Source organism: Podarcis cretensis (assembly GCF_951804945.1).
Source record: "Podarcis cretensis genome assembly, chromosome: 11".
Taxonomy (NCBI): domain Eukaryota; kingdom Metazoa; phylum Chordata; class Lepidosauria; order Squamata; family Lacertidae; genus Podarcis; species Podarcis cretensis.
Genome location: NC_137180.1, coordinates 45,466,604 through 45,491,667, shown reverse-complemented (window position 1 = coordinate 45,491,667; position 25,064 = coordinate 45,466,604). Strand labels below are relative to the sequence as shown.

Genomic DNA, 25,064 nt, shown 5'->3' with positions numbered 1-25,064 from the left:
GGGGCTCAAGCCTAGGCAGTATGTATGGAGGTCCGGGGCTGTCCAGATGACAAGAACCCCTTCTTGGCCTCGATGATGTGGTCCAAAGGAAGGCAGGGAAATACGTTTGGCACCAGCTTGGCTACAAGAGTTGCTGGAAAGAGGCACACAAGGTGCCATCCAGCCGTCTTAGGGACTCCACTCCAAATTTGTGTAGGCATTACTCCTTGGTCTTTTCTTCTCCTGAAGATATCCAGCAAGGCAGTGGAGGTTTAGGATCAGAGTTTTCCTCCTCCTAGATAGGCTACCCTCCCAGGTTGATATGCTTCACCCGCCCTTCACTTCTTTCTGCAGCACATGCAGAAACTGCCTTCCTGTGATGGCCTGGGATTCGGACTTGGATGCTGAACCTGAGGGATCCCAGCCTGCACAGGATTCCCCGCCTCCAGAACCAGCTGAGCCGGGGCTGGGGCATGAGCCTGAAGGGTCCTCACCTGTGCTGGGTCCTCAGATGCACGCTTCAGCTGAGTGTGCTCTGGCTTCTGAGGGGATGGAGGACCCATTGCCTGTAGGTGCTCCACTCTCAGCCCCGTCAGAGGAAGCTGAGGTTGCCTCTGGGTCCGATAACCTTCCAACATCTCCTGAGTTGCAGAGGCTCAGGGCGGAGAGGCGGAGGGAACTAAGTTCCCGTAGGAGGAGTGCTCGCCTCCAGGTCAGGATAGGCGAGTCACCAGAAGATCAGGGCCGCCATACACCTTGGGGCAGATAAAAGCCAGCCAGCCCCAGTCCCAAGTTGCGGGAGCAACATTGTTGGTTGCTAGTTACTGCCTGAACCCTGTCCTGCTTTGCTGCCAGAGCTCCTGACCCGCCCTGGCTCCCTGCTTGCATGCCTGTTCCTGACTTCACCCGACTCCCTGCCCTGCACCCAGCTTCAGCTACTACGGACTGCCTCCACATTGCACCTTTGACCACGGACCGGACTTGGACCTCACCTCTCGGGTAACCCATGGGACCAGCACACTTCCTCACCATTGGACACACTATTTGTCTCATCCACTCAATCCACTGGAGCATGTCTTTGCATGCAGGGGGAATCAAAATGATTTAACCCCCCCAATAACCAACTAACAAGGAAAAGAACTTTTCAATAGTTTTCTTATTGTTTAAATCAGAGGTTCCCAAATTTATTTGGCCTACTGTCCTCTTTCCAGAAAAATAAAATTTACTCAGAGCCTCCCTGGAAATCAACCTTATTAAGATCTATCAGCAGACTTGATCACTGGTTATAACTTGCATTTTGTGTGTTTATTTGGAAAATAAGGTAATCACTACAACTTTAACTCTGTGTTACATCAGTAAGCATCATTAAACAACAATTTCAATATTTTCTCAATCTTCTCTTCTTCTTTTCTGCTTCCACTGACCCCTTATTTTTATTCAATGCCCCCCAATTGCACCTGAGGCTACTACAACCCCCCCCCCCGATCATTCCAGCACACACACCCAAGGGCATCATAGAGTCCACTTTGGGAAACACTGGTCTAAATAATAAAAGTTCATCTATTGGATTTTTTTGTTGTTGTTAAGATTGCAATTGGGAGGGGGGGGGAGTTCCATCCAGGATTATTTTCAATACCGGTAAATATTTTTTATTGTAACATCTTGAAATTGAATTAATGCCCTGAATGGAGGTGAAGCAGTACTGTACCAAGTCCTATTCAAGAGCCTAAATGGTATGGATGATTCCATGTAAGTTTGTCTTTCTCATCCTCATTAACTGTGGCAGACAGATTAAAATGCATATTTTCCTCAAAACAGCTCTAGTCCATTGTTCCTAGGATTCAAATCTGACTCAAAATAGAAGTTGCAATAAAGGAAAGATTTTTGACTCCTACGCATGACATTGCACCTTGTTCCTTTGTGACATTGGGAAAAGGCTGCAGCTCAGCATCAGAGCTCATGTGAAAAAAATCACAGTTTAATCTTTGGCCTATCCAGACAGCTCTGCAAAATTCTCCTATATGAAACTCAGCTGGAACAAGAAACTGCTTACCTGTTGGCAGTAGGGCAACAAGGATTAATGCTAGTTGCCGTATAACCACCCCACAATTAAATCCGAATGAATACTCAGCAAAGATTGGGCATAGTGTAACCTCTGTAAAAGCTCTGTGAAAGCAAATCAGGATGAATGCTCAATAAACAGGTCTGGCAAATTTATTCATCTGGCGAAGCCCCTAGTAAGCATCACCCTGCTCATGGTGAACAGGTTGTACTCTCACAAGTACAACTGAGCAAGTTATGTGTGTGTCGGTTTGTGTGTGTATATGACAGGCACTCATTTCGTCATTTTCATCAGATATACAGTGCCCAACAATCCAGTATCTTTCAACAAATATTAAACACACAGACAGAAACAGTTTCTAGATGACTATGGGTCACCTTTCCTCAAAGTCAAAACGAGAAGATGTCTTGTAAGCATATATTTTATTACGCTAGTCAAGAAAGACATTGTCACTAAAAACCAATCTTGCTTTGTATTTTCAGCCCTGGAAAAAGGATCAGAAGACCCTGAGCAACAAATTCAGCAGCATGTTCAACATTAGCACTGACATTTCACAACTCTTGCCTTTAAGCATCGAGAAGAGACTTTCTGTTTTCCAAGATATATCTGACAAATCGAGGAAAGGAAGGACGGTTGGGTGGCAGAAGGATGCTGCAAAATTAATGTCTGCTGGCATATTTTGCTTCATGCAAACAGCTGACTGGAGAGTACCTAAGCATCTCTGCAGTTAGAATGAACCATAGCTTGGACCTACATAGCAAATGTCTAAACGTAACAAAATGTAGTAGTCAATAGATTTAACTGAATTAACCACACATATTTCAGCTTTAGTGTGGAAGCAAAGCTCAAGGTTTCGCCACAATTGTGCACTTTTCCCTTAAAGCACCAAATTTACACCATTTATCCATAGTGATGGTTGTCAGATACTGGGGAATTTGGCGTTGTCAATGTGAGTTTGTGCACAGCATGCCAGTCATCTCCCTAATTTAAGAAATGTCAACCACAACCTATAATAGTACGGTATTGTTTCTAATGGAATTGGTATGCAGAGTTCTTTCTAAGGTATGAACTTTCCAAACAACTCTTGCAGCTTTTGCAGAACCCAAAACAGCTAAGCAACGAGGTAAAAGGGGAAAATGGAGTGGAACTGATGAACAATTCCAGTTCAAAGTATACTGTCATACAATTAAACAATAACAATATCCTAGTGGTTTCTACAGGGAATGCCTGTAGGAGGACCTACGGAGAGCAGAATTCAATATATTGTTTTTGTACAGTTGTGTAACTAGTTTTGAATAATAATGTGACTAATATCAAGATAATTACTATTTGCAACTCTATTAATGTAAAAGGTTTGACCTGGTGTGCTCTGTGGTTTCAGAAAAGAAGTTCCATTTGTGAACAGAAAAATACTCAGTTTATTCATTCAAAGTATTTCAACTTGCCCTTTTCAAAATCAGAGCAGTTTTCAACATTTGAATTAGTGCAGGTTATAGAACACCCAGATTAAAATCAAGTTTCAACTAAGGAAAATGTGTTTAGCTGTTTTCTAAAACCAAATGAAGAAGAACCTTGGCAAGATTCCCTGCAGAGGAAGTTAAAAAAAAAGGGGTGGAAACATTGCAAATACCTCTGACTATAATCCTCTGAATGCTAGGTTACATCCAACTAACTTACACTCAAAGCAGACTCACTGAAATTAATGGACCCAAGTTAGTCATGCCCATTAATTTAAATAGGTCCCATTTTGCACAGTGGGGCTTATTTCTAAATGAACTATCACCCTTTATCCACGCTATTGTTGCCAAAGACCATCCCCAAAGACAAGGCCTTTGTGGGCTCAAGGGCTCATTTGTTGATGCTGGGTGTCCATGTCTCTCTTGGGCCATTCAGAATTCACATCAGCTGCATCACCAGTCCAAGTCAGTTGCGGTAAAATGAAAATCCTGTTTTGCCTTCTTGTTCCCTCTGCACTTCACTGCTCTTTCTGCATATCTGAGTACACAGAGCAGGTGAAATAATTAACAAAACTACATGTCACGTAATTTTGCTAAAGTTTAACCTTAAATGGTATTAGCTAAATAAATCAAGAAACACATTTATTTTGCCTTTCCCTTCTTGTGTCCTCTGCTTAATGTGAATTAACTCTGTAGAGAAAAGCTTCACTGAAATACAGAAAAATGGAATAGGTCAATTATGCAAGCACATCTAATCAGTGTGCTAAGTGAGCCACTGGTAAGGTTGATGGATTTATTCATGTGCAAGAAAAGTTAAGGTTTGAGCCCATAAGGAACTAATCTTTGTGAGCTAAATTTAACCACCTGATCAATATCTGAATGGCTTGATAGAGCAATGTATTCACAGAGGACTTACAACTCTTGTTTTTAAATAAATATACCAGTGCATTAAGTCAAATATTGTCTTTCCCCTACCAGAATCACTCATATAAACTCTATATTATAGCCTTGGATGGATTCTCTCCATCTATTTATTGTACTTACATCAAAACAATTCCAGCACTTCAGATATTTGCATTTCTTCTGTCATTTTATAGTTCCATATCTTGAATAAGCAGATGACTATCCATTCCTAGTATGATCCCTCCCTCCACAGATTCTGTATGCTTATACTGTATATAAATATGTATCACAGCCACCCCCTATCCTCCAATATAAAGGACAGAGAGTGCTATTATGCTTGTGTCCTGCTGGTGGACTTCCCCTAGGCATCTCGTTGACCATGGTGAGAACAAAATGCTGGAACACAAAATCCAGTAAGGATTTTCTTATCTTCCTGGGTTCAGAACTGCCATAATTCAGTGGGTCGTATCTGCCTAGGCTTCCTTCTATACTGGTGTATATTTGATGGGCATATCTGAGGGAGCAGAGGATCTCTTCCCTCTGACATCTGAACAGTCTGCTGCTCTCACCTGTTCTGTGCAGCACTGGTGATTGATGAAGGGCATCAGTGCAAATGATGCAATGATGCAAAACGCCCACTCCCATGTCCTTGGAATATGATATTGTTTCTATTGTTATCTTTTTGGATAAGAATGAGAAGCAGCATACTTATTTGTCAATGCTTCTGTACTCAAAACTGCTGTGAAAATAATACACATCATTTTGGGCCAGGAAACCAACATGCTTACAGTGAATACTTTGCATTACATACAGTTAGGGCTGGGGGAGGAATATGGATCTATGGGCCAAAAGAAATCAGAATCTAACTAATTTGAGCTGGAGCCCAACATGTGAAGTGCCCCACATTGGATATCCCTGGACTACATCAATATTGCACTGGTCCAGAAATGCAGTGCTTGTGTTTTTATCTATTTCAAGCCCTATCACTTAATGCTCCATTCTTATTTGCCCTTCATGCTATTTGATGATACTGCCTTTGATATGCAGCCTACTGTTTTGATTGCTAAGTACATATTTCAGGAGAAAGCAACACTCCTATTTCTGTTTCCATCAGGCCACAGCTTGTCATAGGGGTTAGGCTGAGGTGCAATTTTGTATTTTGAAGTGTTACTTATATTGGGTAAGCCATATTTATTCTGAGAACAGAACAGCAATAAGATACTGTCAAGATTGCATGTGAAAAGATTTGTGGTTTTAAGATTACAGGAAACTGCTGAGGATCAGGATGGAAGTCTAGACAGAAATCTGGGGGAGTGACACTCCATGTCAGATCTCACACCAAATTGTTTGACCTCTCCATATCCTCAAGCTTAACAAGATGCAGCACACACAAATCAGAGCATTCAGTGAGCCCCAACTGCTCAATTTAAGTGAATGTGTTAAAATAGGGAGAGATTGCAACTGATGTTCATATACAGTGTTTTTTATTTTTATTTTTAAATAAATGTTTTAATTGTATCTACACATAGAAAACCTATAAAATATCGACAATACTGAAGCAAATGTACAAATATACTTGTGGTCTCTTCAATTTATACATATTGATTTATTTATACATCTGTGAAGACATGTGCTCTAACCTGTGAACCACCATTCTCAACTGGTAGGCTGAAACCTACAAAGGATTGTAATATGTTTTGGCTCGCATGGCAACTAAAATAAAATACAATTTGTGGCAAACTGCAACTCGTGGGACTGCTTCAGCTAACCCGACAGAAACCTACATCTGAACTGAACAAACTTTGTGGGTTCAGTATAATCAGGCAGCAGCCATGGGAATCTCCATGCACCGCACAATGTTTCAGGCAAGTTGTCATTATTCCTCAAAGAACTCCCTTATCTGGTTAAGGATAAAGCAGAAGACTTTCCCCCCTGCTGCTCCTAACTGCAGGACTAGATCTCTTGAGTTACAGGGGGATAAATTTTGGTTCACTTCTTGACAGTAAGAGCAGTTCAACAATAGAATCAATTATCAAGAGGAGTGGTGGTCTCTCCTTCCTGGGAGGTCATCAGGCAGAGGCTGGGAAGCCATCTGTTGGAGATGATCAGGCTCTGCTTTCCCTTCATCAAGCAGGTGGCAAGTGGTGAAGTGCACCTGTCTCTCTCATCATGGACTTCCAGGTGGGATTTAAAAACATTCCAATTCACCCAGGCATCTGATGGTTGAAAGATTCTGTTCCTAGCAACCTTGAAATAATTAGTTGTGAGGGCATGTGGCTTTTTAAAATGTTTGTTAATGTCCTTCATTGTTTTTATACACTTTACAATAGGTTTTATTTTGAACTTTGGTGTTTATTGTGCTTCGTTGCTAGCTGCCCTCAGCTCCTTTAGGAGGACGGGTGGGATAGAAATTCAATAAATAACAACAACAACAAATGCATGGTCCCCTGAAAATAGACAATTCAATGAAACCACAAGAAATGCTCTAAAACTGAGATCCAAACAGTGCATTTCTATATCACAGAGTCAACTTTTCAACTGTGTCGTGCATCTTGAAATCCCTTTACCGAATTCCAAAATGGCACAAAAACACACGGCTTTCTTGAAGTGAATAAACCTCTGGATGTGTTTCAGTTAAAAAAAAAACTGCACTCAAAAAACCAGAAACATCCCATGGGCATCAGCATTTGCACAACACAGGCCTTCCTCGGAACATCTGTATTTCATTCTGATTAGCAGTCTGGTGATATAAAATACTGCTCATTTGTTTAAATGTGTTTCTGCACTTTTCTTCATGTAAAAACCTATGAGATTTGATAACTTTTATGTTAGCAAAGATAAAAGCCAAGAGCCACAAAGAGACTTAAAAAAGGACTCCACATTTAAAAAACAACAAATCAAAGAGTCTTCACTCAGCATCAGAAATACATGAATCTCAGTATCAGATGAGCCTTCTGCACTGTAGAATGAGACAGCACAATGGAAAGGACAGCAATCAACTGACCTGAGTACGTAGAGCAGCTCAAAGGAGAAGCAACAGGGGTGCTAACTCCTGGGGATCCAACCCTTTGAGCCCCCCAAATGTTGGGGGTAAATCAGGGCCAGCGTGACTTTATTGGCCAGCTCCTTCTCCTCCTCTTCCTGCCACGGAAGGGAAGGAGGGGGAAAGCAGCACTCGGCCGATGGTGGCAGCAACAGCAGGAGGAGCTACTGGCCACTGAATCTGTGCTACAACTGCATTTGGCTCCACCCCTGGCTCCTCTGTCATCCTGAAGCGATGTCAGGACGTTGCACATGCAACATTGCCCCTCCCCATCTTCCTCACAAGTTGGCACCTCTGCTGAGGAGCACCTCAGTAGCTAGACAGGTTTGTGTGGAAGAAGGCAGTCTTGTAGACAACCCAGCCCCATCCTATGAGAGGGCTTTATAGGCCAAAATTGGCACCTTGAATTGAGGCTGAAAATGGAACGAGAGTTGGACGTGATGACTCATCAACTGGATAGCCCGGGTGGTTAGAGTGTGGTGCTGAAAACAGCAAGGTAGAAGGTTTGGTCACCATCAGGGACAGCTCCATATTTCTGCACTACAGAGGGTTGGGCTAGATCAGTGGTTCTTAACCTTGGGTCCCCAGATTTTTTGGCCTACAACTCCCATGATCCCTAGCTCACAGGAGATCCTCAAGATCCCTTCCAACTCTATGATTCTGTGATTCAAGATGCCCTGAAGACATACTTTATTTGAGAGCTGTCCAGTCCAAGATCAGGAAAACTGAGCAGGCACAAAACACCTTGTGCCTTCCCCACTACCAGTGAGATATATCTTATTTAAATTTCAATTATGGTAATTTAAAATTTGAATTTATATATAAATTACCATATGCACACTTTATGCAAATTCAGGCCCTCTTTTGCAGCGATGCATAACTGGTCCCCATATGGTCATGGCTGGCACACCAATCTTAGAAAGCAGGTTCTTGAAAATAAAGGATCCAATAGCACCTCCAGGATTTCGTTTTATTTCACAAGATTTGTATACTGCTTGATTGCAATAAAACCCAACACAATTTGAAATTATCAGCAAAAAACAACAACTATCCCAAACATCCAAAAGCAGTTAATAATAAACTAAAACCAGATTAAAACATGTGGCAACATTCTAAATGTTTGGACTATGAACCTGAACCTTCTGGGTGAGTGCAACTGCATCCAAAAACAGGCCAAACTCAAGGCACATGAACCATGTATGAAGATCATCTTCATCCTATCTGAATGGTGGATGCTCAATCTACTGGCTCTCAACCAGTCCCAAACACTGACTTTCTCAACAGGCCCAAAGAAAAATATTTGGTTCCACAAACTAAGAAACACTTAGATATTTTAGTAATTGTTGTTGTGGTTGTTGTTGCTGTGGTGTTGTTGTTGGTGGTGGTTGTTAAATTAACTGAGGTATTCCAAATGATTATTAGCAGAAAACCTGGAGGTAATCCGAAAACCTGGAGGTAATTTGTCCTGATACAGTAAATTAGGAGAAGTTCAAGATAAAATTGCCATCATTCAATGACAGACCATCTGCTTTGCGTGAAAAAGGCCCCAGTTTCAATCCCCGGTATCTCTAAGTAGCAATGGAAAATATTGTTGCCAAAAATATTCAAGACTGCTAACAATATCTCAGTGAAAATTCAATAAAACAAAAATACCAACCTTAACGATACAAGCCAAAATCAAGTCCTGTCTGGCAGAACGCCATGGCTCAGTCCCCAGTATCTCTAAGCAGCACTGGGGGAGACTCTTGTCTGAAACTGTGGAAAGGCACTGCCAGCCAGAGTAGACATAACTGAGATGAATGGACCAGAATTCTGACTTGGTATATGGCAGCGTCTTACGTTTCCTGTGTGAAGGTCAGCCAGTGCCATTTAGCATTTCAGAGGGCATTTAAAATATGTCCTTTCCCCTTTTAAGTTGTCAGGCTTTACAAGAACATGAGGATTTCTCATGCACCCCCAGAGTTCTTACCCATATGGGATTTTAACTGAGGGACTAATTATGTGTATTTTTTCTGAGCAGATTCATCAGCTGCACATTGCCAAATAATGATGTGTGTTCCATAATGGTAAAATAGACATATAGAGCAAAAAAAAAAGTATTTCAGATACATTATATACACCGTGTTCAGGCAGAGCCGTGTTCAGGCAGAGCCAACACAGAACACCAAAAACAACACAATCCACAGGGAGCAAAACTTCAGCAGAACTTTGCAACTGCACCTTTATCTGTACATTAATTATCAAGAACTTTTTGTTGGGTGCATGTGCAGCATCTATTCCGCTGCTAACATAAAAAAAAATCCAGAACTCTTGGCAGAATCAGAAAGCAGGAGAACCAAAGGGACACTGGGATGTCAGAACAATACAGTGGTACCTCAGGTTACATATGCTTCAGGTTACATACGCTTCAAGCTACAGACTCCACTAACCCAGAAACAGTACATCGGGTTAAGAACTTTGCCTCAGGATGAGAACAGAAATCGTGCTCCAGCAGCAGCAGGAGGCCCCATTAGCTAAAGTGGTGCTTCAGGTTAAGAACAGTTTCAGGTTAAGTACGGACCTCCGGAACGAATTAAGTACTTAACCCAAGGTACCACTGTAAAAGGTATGTGGATAAGTAACAGAAATCTAACAAGAAGAATAAACAGACAAACAAATCATTGTGATTTGTTTGTTTGTTTGTTTTTTGGATGGGGAACAAAATGTAAATCTCTTTGTTTTCATTTTTATTGCTAAAATACAGGGCATGTGTGACAATTGGTTATTACTAGGGCTTCTTGTTTCAGCCAGAACTCACCGAAACTCAGTTCCGGCATCTTTCAGGTGAGCACCATTGCCATTCTAAGAGAACAAGGGAAGCGTTCATGGTGAGTTCAGCCATGGTGAGTTCAGACAGTAGAGTAAACAGACACCTTGTGTTAATATTTTCTCAAACTGAAAGTATACATCAATTAAATAATAAAAAAAGATCTCATCAGAGGAGGGGAAATATACAAAAGGAGCATTGGCCTCAAGAAAATGATGGGGAATATTACCTATTACTGTTTTCCCCTCGTATCAAGAATCATAGAACTGTATAGTTGGAAGGAACCACAAGGGTCATCTAGTCCAACCCCCCTGCAGCGCAGGCATATTTTGCCCAAAGTAGGAATTGAACCCATGACCCTAAGATTAAGAGTCTTGCTTATGAGAATGAAAGTTATATCTATCAACAGACACATCAAGCAGTACCCATTTATGTATTCCTTAATTCATCATTGTTTGTTATGCTATAGTACATTTAGTCCTTCATAATGTTAATATATAAGAGCATCCTTGTGCAAATTTGTAAAATCAGTACTTATAAGTCCTGCCAAATTATCCACAGCATCTTAGTTTACACGTCTTTTGCTCTCATTCCTTTTGACAACCACTTGCTTGATTGAGCGGCTAACATAGCCTGGCATTACCTATGCCAGTTCAGATTTATATTCAATATGCTGAAGGCTACAGCTGCATCCTTTTGCTAATGAATAATCTGAGGGAAAAGGCTTCAAGGAAAAGGCTCTTTTTAATACCTTGGAATTCCTGAATACCCCTGTCAACAGCTTGATATTAAATGAAAAGAGGGTGGAGGCAGAGAAGGAAAATAAACCACATATGTACGGTAAGTGTTGTATGGAAAAGTTAACTCCACTGAAATCAATGACATCAAATTATTATTTATTACAGCAACTTCAGGTATGACTTAGTCCCCACCTGCACTATGCATTTAGAGCAGTACCATACCACTTAATGAACAGTCATGGCTCCCCCCTTAAAAGTACTGGGAACTGTAGTTCATTAAGGATGCTGTGAGTTAGGAAACCCTTATTCTCTTCCAAGACCTACAATTCCCAGAGTAGTTTAACAATCAATCTCTTCTCTCAGGGAACCCTGACAATTGCAGCTCTTCAAAGAGAAAAGGAATCTCTTAAATCTCAGCACACTTAACAAACTAGAGTTCCCAGGATTCTTTGTGGGAAGCCATGACTCTTGAAAATAGTATGATATTACTTTAAATACATAGTACAGACAGGGCCTTAGTTGGATATCACCTCTTGCGTCTGTATTGGTCAAAAGCATGAATTAACCTCGAATCATTTATTTATAGCACCTATAAATTCCCTTCCTCTCCCATAAGATCAAAGTTATGTATTAAAAAAGAAGACATTAAAACCATGCAAGGTATAGGGGGAAAGGCAGCATGGAATAGCAAAAGAGAAATAAACAATAAACAACAACATACTGAACCTCTCATCCCAGTTTCATTCAGAAACATACTTTTCATACGTAGTTATTAAGCTATCTAGGCTGCATTTATGAGACTCAAGAAGAAAACAAAACTGATCCAAGTTGCCGGCTGGGGTTCAGCTTGGCGAACTGGTTAATGCCATTTACCTCAAATTAGTGAATGGTCACGAATATTTTTCACTTCTTCAAGATCTTCACCAAATCTTATTTACTGCCATTAGAGTTGCTTGTCAAAATTCAGTTACATTTCATGGGACCACATACATTACACAGTTCTTCTTTTCTTTTACACAGTGGCTACATATTGATGAAATTATTTTCTGGTCCTGCTCAGTATCCTCAAGGATCCACCACAGGGACAGCGAAGCAACTGCACACGACTCTGCTCTAATGCACATTCACAATTCTACAGTATCTGCTTAAGTTAAAATAATGTAGTTCACCTCAATTCACTACACTCATCACTTTTCTTATTGAAGAGATCGAGGAAGCTCCACTGAGGAAATGAGAAAGGACTGTGCTCCCCACTGGCTTAGGGCTACTACTGCAACACACACAAACACAAGACTAGTCCGAAGGGATCATGGGAACATTGCCACTAGCTTATGACTAAAGCGATATTTGAAATTACTATTATTATAAATATGAACATAGGAAGAGCCTGCTGGATCAGAACAGTAGCCCATCTAGTCCAGCCATAGGAGTAAACTCCTAAAGGCCAAAGTCCCTTCTCCCCCTCCAATAAAACACTTAAGCCCTCCTCTGCCAGTTGATGGGTATTGCCATTCAAATGGTGCGTGTGCAGGGATTACCTCTTCCCCTCAATATTTTATTCAACCTGACACACTTGAGTTCAGCATCCTATTCTCACATTGGCCAACCAGATGAACGGAGTGCAACAGCACTCTTCCCCCCACCCCACCCCACATTTTCCAGCAACTGGTGTTCAAAAGCATACAGCTGCCAACAATGGAAAAGCCACTACCGAAGGTAGAATTATTACATGAAATAAATACCAGTCAGACTAATCAAGCTCTTGCGTTGAAGAGTACTGACTGCTCATTTTAGCCTTTCTGGAAAAGTCCCCCCACCCCGCTCCTGTAGCCTTAATACATGTACAGTGGTGCCCCGCAAGACGAATGCCTCGCAAGATGGAAAACTCGCTAGACGAAAGAGTTTTCCGTTTTGGAGGTGCTTCGCAAAACGAATTTCCTATGGGCTTGCTTCGCAAGACGAAAATGTCTTGCGAGTTCCTGCGGGGTTTTTTCCCCTCCCCCCCTTTTTCTAAGCCGCTAAGCCGCTTATCCGCTAAGCCGATAAGCCACTAAAAGGGGCTAAGCCGCTAATAGCGCTAATCCGCTAAGCCGTCAATGGGCTTGCTTCGCAAGATGAAAAAACCGCTAGACGAAGAGACTCGCGGAACGGATTCTTTTCGTCTTGCGAGGCACCACTGTATCCTGAATCTTTATTTAGTTTTTAATAATACTGGTCAGACATCATCAAAAGTAGCACAAAGTAAACAATAGTGGACAAGATAAAATGCTACACCGCACCCAGCAAGTAACCCTACCATTTCCTAAGTGTAATCAGAACTACGAAGTCTCAGTTGGCTGAAACATCTCAACGTAAGATCTTTTCTTTCTTTCTTTTAAAAAAAGCATCCATTTGATGAATATACAAAAGGAAAATCTTACCTCTTCCCACTGGTGAATGTATCTTATTAATCTTGAAAGCCGTAATAAACGCAGCAGACTGAGGATTTTTGTGAACCTTACAATACGAAGTGCTCTAGCAGTCTTGTAGACTTCTGAGTCCATCCCTTTTTCTACAATGAGAAAGATATAATCCACTGGTATTGATGAGATGAAGTCAACCACGAACCAGCTCTTTAAATAATTCATCTTGATGACTTTGGGGTCCAGGATTATCTCAGAGCTGTCCTCATTAACAGTGCCAGTTCTAAAGTTCATGATCAAGTCCAACAGAAACACAGTATCTGATGCTACATTGAAAATAATCCACGGTGTGGTTGTCTGCTCTGTGAAGAATGTGATCCCAACAGGAATAATGACAAGATTTCCAACCATCATGATAAGCATTATTAAGTCCCAGTAAAACCTAAGAGAAGATAGAAAACACAATAATTGAACAAAGCAAAAAATATTATTTTCTTGCAGTATAATTAAATTATATATTATAAGGCTTTTAAAAATTAGAAGAGATGTGATTATAACACAGATAACCATCAATATGCTGTCCTAGACAGCAGAGCATATTGGTAAATATCTACTGCATTCATGTTTGTTGCATGAAGTGCCCTTACCTTCAAAAAGGCAGGAAACTTTTCTTGGTCAAATGCACGGACAGTACAGTGATACCTCAGATTAAGAACTTAATTCATTCTGGAGGTCTGTTCTTAACCTGAAACTGTACTTAACCTGAAGAACCACTTTAACTAATGGGGCCTTGTGCTGCTGCTGCACTGCAAGAGCACGATTTCTGTTCTCATCCTGAAGCAAAGTTCTTAACCTGAGGTAATATTTCTGGGTTAGTGGAGTCTGTAACCTGAAGCGTATGTAACTCGAAGTACCATTGTATAGCCCAATGCGGTCTCTTCCAGATGTTATGGAACTACGACTCCTATAAGATCTTATTACTGGCTCTCATTGGAACCAATGGGAGTTTTAGTCCAAAACATCTGGAGGGCACCAAGTTGGGAAAGGTTAGCATTTAACATTGCCATTTATATCAGATTGTCTGTGTTGGATTGAGGAAAAAACACAAGCTATAGTCCCATTGACTAAATTTTAAGTGTAGGTAGCTAGCTTCAGTATAAATGTGCATGGGAGCACAAGTCCAGGCCCCACTCAATAGAAGGAGCAGGAGAACTGCCATGTGCAGCAGGGCACATGAAGAAAAAACATGTGGTCATCTCAAGAGTCAAGGAGTCCTGTAGAAACATTACATCCAGAATCTAAAATTACCCGACTCAGCCACTAGGCTAAACAGAGCAACACTCTCTTAGTACTGCTGCTCTTCTGGAAAACTCTGCTTAGGGATGAATACCATTGGTTTTTAGCAAGTGTGGGGTTTTTAATATATATATATATATATATATATATATATATATATATATATATAATCTCAGAAGACATTTGAATGACAAGTTGGTAGATTGAATTCTACTGCTATTTCCTGTTCAATGAAATAAAGCTTTAAAGGAACACCGTTGTTTAAAAATATTAAGGATCCCTGACATCCATGTGTGATCTGAACTAATCAGAGGGCATCAGAATACTAAATTCTGCAACCACTGTAAAACTCTCTCCTTGAATAGCACAATTGCAAAACACAAACTTTCTTGGTCATATGATTGGGAGAGATCTTTTTGATGGGGATTACTTGTTAAGACAAAGAGAGAGAATTCCTGCTATTATATCCAGAGAGTATAAGCAAGTTCTGCCATTCCTCCCTACCAGTTGACTGGCATATGGAATAAATGCAGCATTGTGCTGAAGAATTAGCTTATCATTCCATGGCATATTTGAAAGGATGAGTTGCATTTGGTAGATTTTTTCCCCCAGCCTTCCTGTCAAAACCTATCAATGTGTTTACATAAAAATGAACTGGTGCCTGCTGTTAATCATGAACACTTTGGCAATGAAATTCACTCTTGGTCTCCCTCCAAATGCAAAGCCAAAATGTACCAGAATAAGCTTAATGACAAATGGACAATATATAGCCTGCTCCAGTTTCTATGTATCTTCTTCTTGCTTTCCAGCCCATAACACATGAGTAATATATAGCCTGTCCACTGAGAAAATGGAGCACTTGTGCTCAGTGGAAGGCTCTTACAGAGAACATAGGAACTGCCTTATACAAATCAGACCAGTATTCTGTCTAGATTAGTTTTGCATATTCTCTCCAGCATTTCAAGCAAGAATATTTTTCAGCTCTACCTTCAGATGCTGGGACTGAGACGTTTCTGCATGCAATTCATGCACTCTACCACTGAGCTATGGCCTGTCCTCAGAAGGTGTTGTGGCCATCATCCATGCTGTGAAACACAGCATGTATGACACACTTTTTAGAGTATTATAATGTTGCTATGCTATGTTTGCCAATGTGCATGATGTCTAAAAGAGCCACTAACCCCACAGCCACAACAGACAAGGTTCACTCAGTTGTGGGAAGCAGCCTGCTAGGAAAAGTTGCCCATCCTTGCACCAAAACCTAAGGGCCACATTGTTTAATTTCAGTTTCAACAATTTCCATCCTATACCCAGATGTACCTCGAAGTGGTTCACGATAAACAACTGCAAACCATGAAATATGATGTTGCAAATATAAACAAGCAGTTAAGATAATGCTCACTGGAATAAACGTTACCTATGCATGCAAGCAACAAATAAAGGATAATATGGAGGGAGGAACCAGGTATGCCATATTGATGTCCTAGGAGGAAAATGTGGCATAATAATGAATTGGGTTCAGAATGACTGCATGGAAACAAAGTATATTATAATGTTGGAATACATTAGCCATTTTAAAAAAAAAAGGATTGCTGGACAAAAGCAATTCCTGAACGATTGTTCTCAACATACTGAGAACAATCATTTCAGCAATAAAAGTTGGCATTGGCCGAAACACCTTTCAAGTAATCAATACACTTCATATACATTATTTTAATTAACATGTGAAAACATTTAGGGGCTGAAGTAAAAGCTTGCCCCTTTTCAACCTCTGCAATGTCAGTAGACAAGGCTTCTGCTTCTCGTGAATTTTTTGTTTTCACTTGAAGGATGCTCTCTCACAAAAGGGGAATGCACCGACACATGCACAAAATCAGGAATTTCAACTCATCAGTATTCAAGTGTATCTTTAGCAATGAACACCACTCATAGCTAATGTGAAATCAGGGCCTATCTAAATAACAGTCAAGGGCTTAACAAACACCAAGTAATTAATGCTGTTACGTTCACTATACTGTGAAGTGTTACATAACCCCAAGTGATATTATATTAATACAGAACACATTAGTGAAGGGCACACACACACACAAGCAGGAAGGTTTTCAGATCAATTTCCTACAGTTTACTTCCTTCCTAAAGCCAAATATTTACACTTGAAATTCCAATTAGAACAGGCACCCCCAAACTAGGTCCTCCAGATGTTTTAGGACTACAGTTCCCATCATCCCTGACTACTGGTTCTGTTAGCTAGGGATGACAGAAGTTGTAGTCCCAAAACATCTGGAGGGCCAAGTTTGGGGGTGCCTGAATTAGAACAATTGAGCCACTTTCCTATCCCTACCAAATTGTTTTATGCTGGAGAGAACTGTCTTTCACACCTTACTTTAATAATAAAAAGTACATTTACATAGCGCTTTAAGGTATTCACAGCATTTCACATACATTCTTCCACAAGCAGTAACATTTGTCCCTTTTACAATACAATGCTATTATGCATGTCGACCTAGAAGCAATCTCCATTGAGTTCAATGGGCCTTACTCCTGCATGAATGTGTATACAATGTGGGGCTGCAGAGTGAGAGGAATTGCTGGCAATTGTTTCCCACCCTATTCCCCTGACAGAAACTTTGCCATTAGCTGAGCAACATCTATGGATGCAACCCAGTGCTGACATTTTTAAGTTAATGGGATTATTATTATTATTATTAACTTGGCTGCATTCAGCAATTCCTGTTCTCAATAAATGCTGCGGAAAGATTGCCAACTCACACATCTTATGGTGTGGGCCATGTATCTGCATGCAAAGAAGCTTTGTCAAGCTCCGAGCCAAAGCTTGCCACTTCATGACTATTGCAGGGTGGGAAAGGAGATGTCTCATTGTTAAGCAATTTTCTGCTTTTAAAAACATGCATTTTAAAGGAATGTAGGCTTATTATTTGCAAGGCCATGCATAGAGAAAAAGAACTGGTAAAATGTCAACTTTGTTCACGGCACTGACATTCAAATTATTTCTGGGGGTTTGTAGATACTACCCTGTCCTTCAGTATTGATCTAATTATTTCACATCTCAATGCAATATGGTATTTCATGGCATGCTGTAGGGAAGTACTTTTAACTCTCGAATCTCTTGTGTTGCATTTTCTCTAGGTTTGGACTTCAGCAGTTCATCTGCGGTCCCTGCAGCAAAATTCAATATGTGCCCAGACATGTGCAGATACAACCCTGTTACCTGCCATAACAGGGGGAGGGAAGAACCAGATTTTTGGCACATTTTGCCTTTTGGTTGCCCAAATATTCTCTATCTCTCTCACACATATGCACAACCAAATCATCTTAAAGAAAATGTCACCAAATGTCTATCTCCCTTCTATTTGGTCTAGAGTAAAATTACTCCTTAGCCAACAGGCTGCAGGCAGAAGCACATTAAATGCCTGAATGACTCTGGTATAGAATTCAGCCACCGCTTTTTCATTTCCTGGTCCATTCCCATGGCTCTTACAGAAGCTGTGATACATAGAAAATAAAACCAGGCATGGCACATAACACGTGTGTCTTGGACTCTGCAGTAGGGCTGGGCGATGTATTGATACATCGTCCAAAATCAGTTTTAAGTCCACATCGTGATAATGGTTTCATAATATCTGGCATGGCGATATATCGCGAAGCACAATGTGTATGTGCTTTGTAAAAAAAATCACAATATGGGGAAAACTCTGAAGACAGTCATTACTTCTCTCATGATTCCTGCTGCTCCTGTTGCTCTGTACTATAAATTAACAGTTGTGACAATATGTAACAGTAAAATGTATGTACAATATGTAACAACAGTTGTGACAATATGTAACAGTAAAAATGAATCCGTTTTAGACCCCTAAGTAGTAGCAGTTGCCAGGATATTATGCTGTTCACCTCTACACAGTTACATCCCATAATACAGACATTGTGATATACCACTATATTGACATGTTTATCTGGTGATATATCACAATGTTGAAAACCAGATGTCGCCCAGCCCTACTCAGGAATCTGAGCCACTACTTGAGTACAAACTGTAGCTGAGAAGCTGCTTTCAGATATCAAACAAGTTTTCAATGTGCACATTTGCACAGATCATCACCACCCAAGTATACTCTCACTCTTCAAATCTTCATTTCTTCCCTCCTCCTCAACTTCAGTGACACTCTTTGTTTCTTAAAGCCTTGTATCCCATAGGCTAAATCAGTGGGAAACTGATTTAAAGGCACCATTCAAACAAGGATATGGAACCAGAGTATGATTCTGGTCTGTTGCTCTAGTTTGGATGGAGCCTTTAAATCACAGTTTCTCAGTATGAACTTCTGTGGTTTAAGACACTGCATGAGCTGCCCTGGATCATGGAACAAAGAGGAGGGTGACCATTCATTGACCATACATTCCCAGGTCAATAAGCCATGCTTTATCAGACTAGGACTGTGACATTGAAACCAGGCACCTGTATGCAATTTCCTCTATGGGCATTTCTATTTAAGGATAATCTAAGGATAAAAACAAATCAAAATCACCTGGACGTCTGTCCATTCTTTCCTTCAGTGCAGTCCATGAAGTACAGATTAAGGCACTCAGCAGTTATCCATTTAACCTTGCAAGCTTTAGCATTACAAATACCATTATTGCCAATGCATTTAGCTTCCATTTGAGAATATTTAACCCTAAAGCTAAGTACTAAAGTCTCAGATATGCAAATGCTTCCATTAATTCTTGTCTTTTAAAAGTGAGCAAGTGGAATCAGAACTGGGGAAACAGCTCATCACTTATAATTTATAACATAATTTTGAGTGCAGAATCAACCTTCACTGGCCATGTGCCACACTTAAAAAAAAATCAAAATGTAATTTCTTAGTAGCTACATGCACATTAATATTTTCCCCCTTCTTCGTGAATTTGCTCTTCATTAGCACCATTAAGCATTATTTAATGCCTGAAACTTGCTTGGGCAAAAGGGTACAACTCCGTATTTGCTTCAGTTCTGTGAGAAGAGAGTGAAGAAGATGAAGCAAAGTTAAATCAGATCAAGCACAAAATGCATGTGCAAATAATGGATGTTTGCATAAGGAAAGTGACACCGGAATTTGATTTGCCAATTTATGAAACACCATTAAGAAGCAGAAAGCACTATGCGCTCCGTTATTACATCTTATTAGAGTTGCAGTTTGCAACGTGGTAATTTTTACAGCTCAGAGCTAAATATTTAAGAGCCATGTTATCAGACATTTGAGGGGGAGAACTGACAGACAGATCCAATGCTCATGAACTATCCCAGAAGAGCCTGCGGTCTCGAGCCACTGCCCCAACGAGTCCAGCATCCTGTTCTCACAGTGGCCAATTGCCTGTGGGAAAGCCGAAGGCAGGATCTGAGCACAAAAGCATATTCCCCTCTGAGGTTTCCAGAGAAGGGACCGTGAGGGTCATCTAGTACAACCCCATGCAGTGCACAAATCTTTCGCCTAACGTGGGGTTCGAACCCACGGACCTGAGATTAAGAGTCTCATGCTCTGGGGACTGAGCTATGCTTCAAGCAACTAACTATACAATCACATTTATAGCCATCTCCCCTACCCCCCCCAAAAAAAAAATTAATCCCCTCTTCAAGCAAAAAGAGGATTCCGAATCATTAATTCATATATGTATATATACACCAGGAACAAAGCGGAATTATTTCACACAATCCTGTTCCACCAGCACAACGTATATTTTGGAAATGCATTCCACTCTGCCGTCTGCACTCTCTGAAACCCTTTGAACAAAAAATCTCTCTGATCCCTGGGAGTTCAAAGTATACCTAGTTCCTTAATGACTTTGCACAGCACTGCCACAGCTGTTCCTTTGCTTCAGACGCACAAAGAACAGGTTAAAGGTGGCCTTGGAAAGTGTTTCCCTTAAAGTAAGTTGCCCATAGCTGCCGCTAACTGATATGCTGCTCTTAAAATAAGCACTTGACGAGCCTTAGGTCACCGGCACGAGTGACCCAATACGTCTCTTCCTTTTTATTTTGTTGATAAACAACTTTATCCTCAGTAGTTAAAACTTCCCTTTTCTACATCTTGGGATATGAAGTTGCTGCACTTTAAATCAAATTTGTATTTCAAGTCTCTTGTCTCTGCAGACAGTTTTATTATCGTTATCATCATCATCGTTAAAAATGCTTCTATCAAAACAGTATGTCAAGCACACAGAGAGAAAACAGGGAAAGCTAATAAGGACCTTTCTGCAGGAAACAGTGCAAATAACGCTGAAATTAAAACGAAGGGGAAATGGTAGGTTGCATTACATATTTGGCAAACGGTTATCCAATGAGTCAAGGGGAAATTGGGGCCTTCCAGATGTGGTTGGACTCTGCCTCCCATCAGTCCCAGAATGATGTGAGGGTTGCAGACCAACAACATCTGGAAGGCCGCAGATTCTCCATCCTGCACCAGGCATTCAGAAAAAATGCAGCTATTCTGCCAGCTGTCCACCTTCATCGCTTAGGAAAGGAGCTGAGTCAGGTTTGTTTTGGCAGAGCCAGTCTGGTTTAGTGGTTAGAGCATTGGGCCCTTAGGATTCCTGTTCAGCCATGAAGCTCACTGGGTGATCTTGGTCCAATCGCTGCCCCTCAGCCTCGCCTACTTCATAGGGTTGTTGGGGGGTGGGAATGAGGAGTGAGGGAACCACAGATGCCATCTTGACCTCCTTGGAGGAAAGATAGGGTGTACATACCGGTAATACAATTAAGTAAAACAAATTCAATGTAGGTGGCAGCCAACATGGTAACCTCCAAGTGGATTTTGGACTCCATCTCCCATCCTCTGTGACCATTAGCCAAACTGGTCAAGGCTGCTGAAGTCAACAACATATGCAGAGCACCATGTGGACTACCCCAGCTTCCCTTAATATTTAGGAAGTTGTCACATACAGAACCTGCAATTCTTGTCCATTTAATTTCTCTGCCCGCTGCTGTCCCCCAACACACTTCTGATAACTATTATCAGAGGCTGAGGACAATTACAGTGGCAGCCTCAAACGACACTTGCAAGATATATTGCTTCCCAATCAGGATGTTGCTTCTAATTTGTACTTAGGATTTTTCAAAGGCATTTCAGCTACCTTGCAACATCCACAGATTTTCAGTTAAGTGCTCATATTTAGCAGCTTTCAACCCAAGTAACAATACCTTTATTGTCAATGTACAACCTCTGTACAATGAAATTAACCGAGTACAATATTCTTTTAGCCACTTTGCATATTTCTGGTTTTCTGAGCAGAGCAAGTTATCTACATTTATTTATTTGAGGTCCCCCCCCCCTTTCTACAGCCTGAGCAACACACTTGGCACTGAAAACAAAATCTAAAAACAAGTCCGTGGCCAAAAATGGCTCCTATTTTATCTAAGACAGGGGCAGACAAAAGGAGATGAACGCTGAGAGGGAGAATTAAAGGCATTTTTATAACACGTATCAGAAAGTATCGCCAAAACGAAAGGAATATAAATGCTTCACATTTATTTCAGCAGCAGTGCCACGTTCGAATCTCAGAACGGTCCAACAGACATAGCTTATTTGCTTCGCTGCTATGCTCCTTTTCTTCTGTATCAAAATGAGGACAGCACTTTAAGTGTGTGCTTAAAAGATGAGCAACAGGTGCATCTCCGCTACTGAATATGGCTTTAGCAGACTTTAAACCCGAAATATCAAACACACTTAAATGTCAGATTTGCAGGACCACTGAACAAAACGGAAGGATAGATTGTATCTTGGAGACATGGAAGGATTTTTCTTTCTTTCTTATAAAGCATTAAGCCTGAAACAAAGCCCAACAGTCAAGACTGCATTCACCGCTACGTTAAATAAAATTAATAAGGTTGAAAATTAAGTAGAGTTTTAGCAGAGGGTCTCTCTAGGGACTTTTCATCTGACCACATCCCATTTTTCCTCTTTGTGCAGGACTCTCGACTTGAGCAACTCCAACTCATTAGAGCCGCAGGCAGAAAAGCCAGTGGTAATGTCCTGGGAGACCTGAGTTCAAATTCCTGTTCTTCAATGAAACTCATTGGCAACCCAGTCAGATGGGTGGGGTAATAATAATGATGATCATGATCATGATGATGATGATGATGTTACTGGGTGACCCTGGGTGACCCAGTGTCTCAGTCTTACCTCCATCACAGGGCAGTTGTGAGCATAAAATGAAGAGAACCATGTATGTTACCTTCAAAGCTTTGGAGGAAAGGTGCTGTATAAATGCACTACATTGGAGGCATGCAATGTTAGGATTTCTCCCTCAATTCACCTATTCCCATCATCTCCTCCTTGCAGCCTTAAAGGTAAAGGTAAAGGGATCCCTGGCCATTAGGTCCAGTTGCGGACAACTTTGGGGTTGCGGCGCTCATCTTGTTTTATTGGCCAAGGGAGCCGGCATACAGCTTCTGGGTCATGTGGCCAGCATGACTAAGCCACTTCTGGCAAACCAGAGCAGCACACAGAAACACCATTTACCTTCCCGCTGCAGCAGTACCTATTTGTCTACTTGCACTTTGACGTGCTTTCGAACTACTAGGTTGGCAGGAGCAGGGACTGAGCAACGGGAGCTCACTCCGTTGCGGGGATTCGAACCGCCAACCTTCTGATCAGCAAGTCCTAGGCTATGTAGTTTAACCCACAGCACCACCCGCGGCCCTCCCCTTGCAGCCTTATATCCTACAAATAAAGGACCAACTGTGCTAGCCTTCACCAAATCGTTTGTATTTGCTCTACTCTATTTGTACTATACTGTACACTATATTTTAAATTACAGCCAAACCAAAACAAAAGATGGGAGTTAAATAAGTAGGCTGAAATAATCACATCACAGCAATCAAAGTCCTAAACATGATGCAGTATTATGCAGAGATATGCATAACTTGAATTTTCCAAGTTTGCTTATTAAGACAGAAAAGTCTCTAGAATTCTAACTAACTAATTTAAATGCCCTGATTGGCAGCTAACAAGTCTGTCAGTGGATTGACAAGCAGGGTGCGTTTCATCAACACAAGAAGGGAAAGCATAGAACATGGGCAGGCAAACTAAGGCCCGGGGGCCGGATTCAGCCCAGTCACCTTCTAAATCTGGCTTGCGGAAAGTCCGGGAATCAGAGTGTTTTTACATGAGTAGAATGTGTCCTTTTATTTAAAATGCATCTCTGGGTTATTTGTGGGGCATAGGAATTCTTTTTCTTTTCTTTTCAAAATATAGTCCGGCTCCCCATAAAGTCAGAGGGACAGTGGACCGGCCCCCGGCTGAAAAAGTTTGCTGACCCCTGGCATAGAACATCAGAATACTGCAGATGATAACAACCTGGGACCTGTTTACCTGAGAGATCGCCTTGTGTGCCATGTGACCTGCAGAACTGGCACAGTTACAGGTGCCAAATAATACCTGCATTTATAAGAAATCGGCACTTTGGAACTCCCTGGTCATTGACATCAGGCAGACACCGTTGCTGTACTCTTTTCAGCACCTGCTAAAAACATTCCTCTCAGGAGAACCCTACCCAGACATGCAGAATGTTGATGTGCATTTCAATCTGCTTTTAGTTTATTGCTGATTTTATTTTTTATTTTTAAAATTGTTTTAAATACAGTGGTACCTTGAGTTACAGACGCTTCAGGTTAAAGACGCTTCAGGTCACAGACTCCGCCAACCCAGAAATTGTACCTCGGGTTAAGAACTTTGCTTCAGGATGAGAACAGAAATCGTGCAGCGGCAGTGGGAGGCCCCATTAGCTAAAGTGGTGCTTCAGGTTAAGAACAGTTTCAGGTTAAGAACGGACCTCCAGAACGAATTAAGTTCTTAACCAGAGGTGCCACTGTAATTGTTTTAAACTGTTTTACTGATAAATTTATTGTTTTGTTCTCTTTGCGAACCATTTTGAGGTTTTGTTGTTTTACCATCAGTGTATTAATTTTATGAAGTAAACAAGTAAAATAAACAATGCGTAGTTTCAGGCCTTACCCTTCAGCAGGAGCACTTAAATTGGCAGCGTGTGCATTTGGTTTTCAAATACTGGTCCATGGCAACATTTAAATTAACAGCTAACCTGCCCAAATGAAGACAATATTATCTGCGAAGCTATTGTGCCTGCAGAAAGGTGGAAACTGAATGCAATCCTGCACGGTAATCAGATACTGAAACATTGCACGGGAGAGGAATGCAGCCAGTAAATCGTGACAGGGGTCTGGTTGGAATCACTAAATCTGTGAAGCATCATAAAACTTATTTTTCTTTTTTCTTTTTTGTCGATGGGGCGGGGCAGTCAATCAAGGCAAAAATTACCCTGAAGAAGCTCTGGTGCAGGATGTGATTGCAGTTTCAAGTCAAAGCATG

At 41.1% G+C, this 25,064-nt stretch overlaps 1 protein-coding gene across 1 annotated transcript in view; it reads right to left on the bottom strand.

The window, feature by feature from the left end:
• HCN1 (hyperpolarization activated cyclic nucleotide gated potassium channel 1) overlaps positions 1-25,064 on the bottom strand; it is a 190,020-nt gene that overhangs the window by 148,034 nt on the left and 16,922 nt on the right. The window contains exon 2 of the mRNA XM_079994786.1: positions 13,411-13,834. Within this exon, the coding sequence (XP_079850912.1) occupies positions 13,411-13,834 (424 nt within the window). The remainder of the gene's footprint in view (positions 1-13,410; positions 13,835-25,064) is intronic.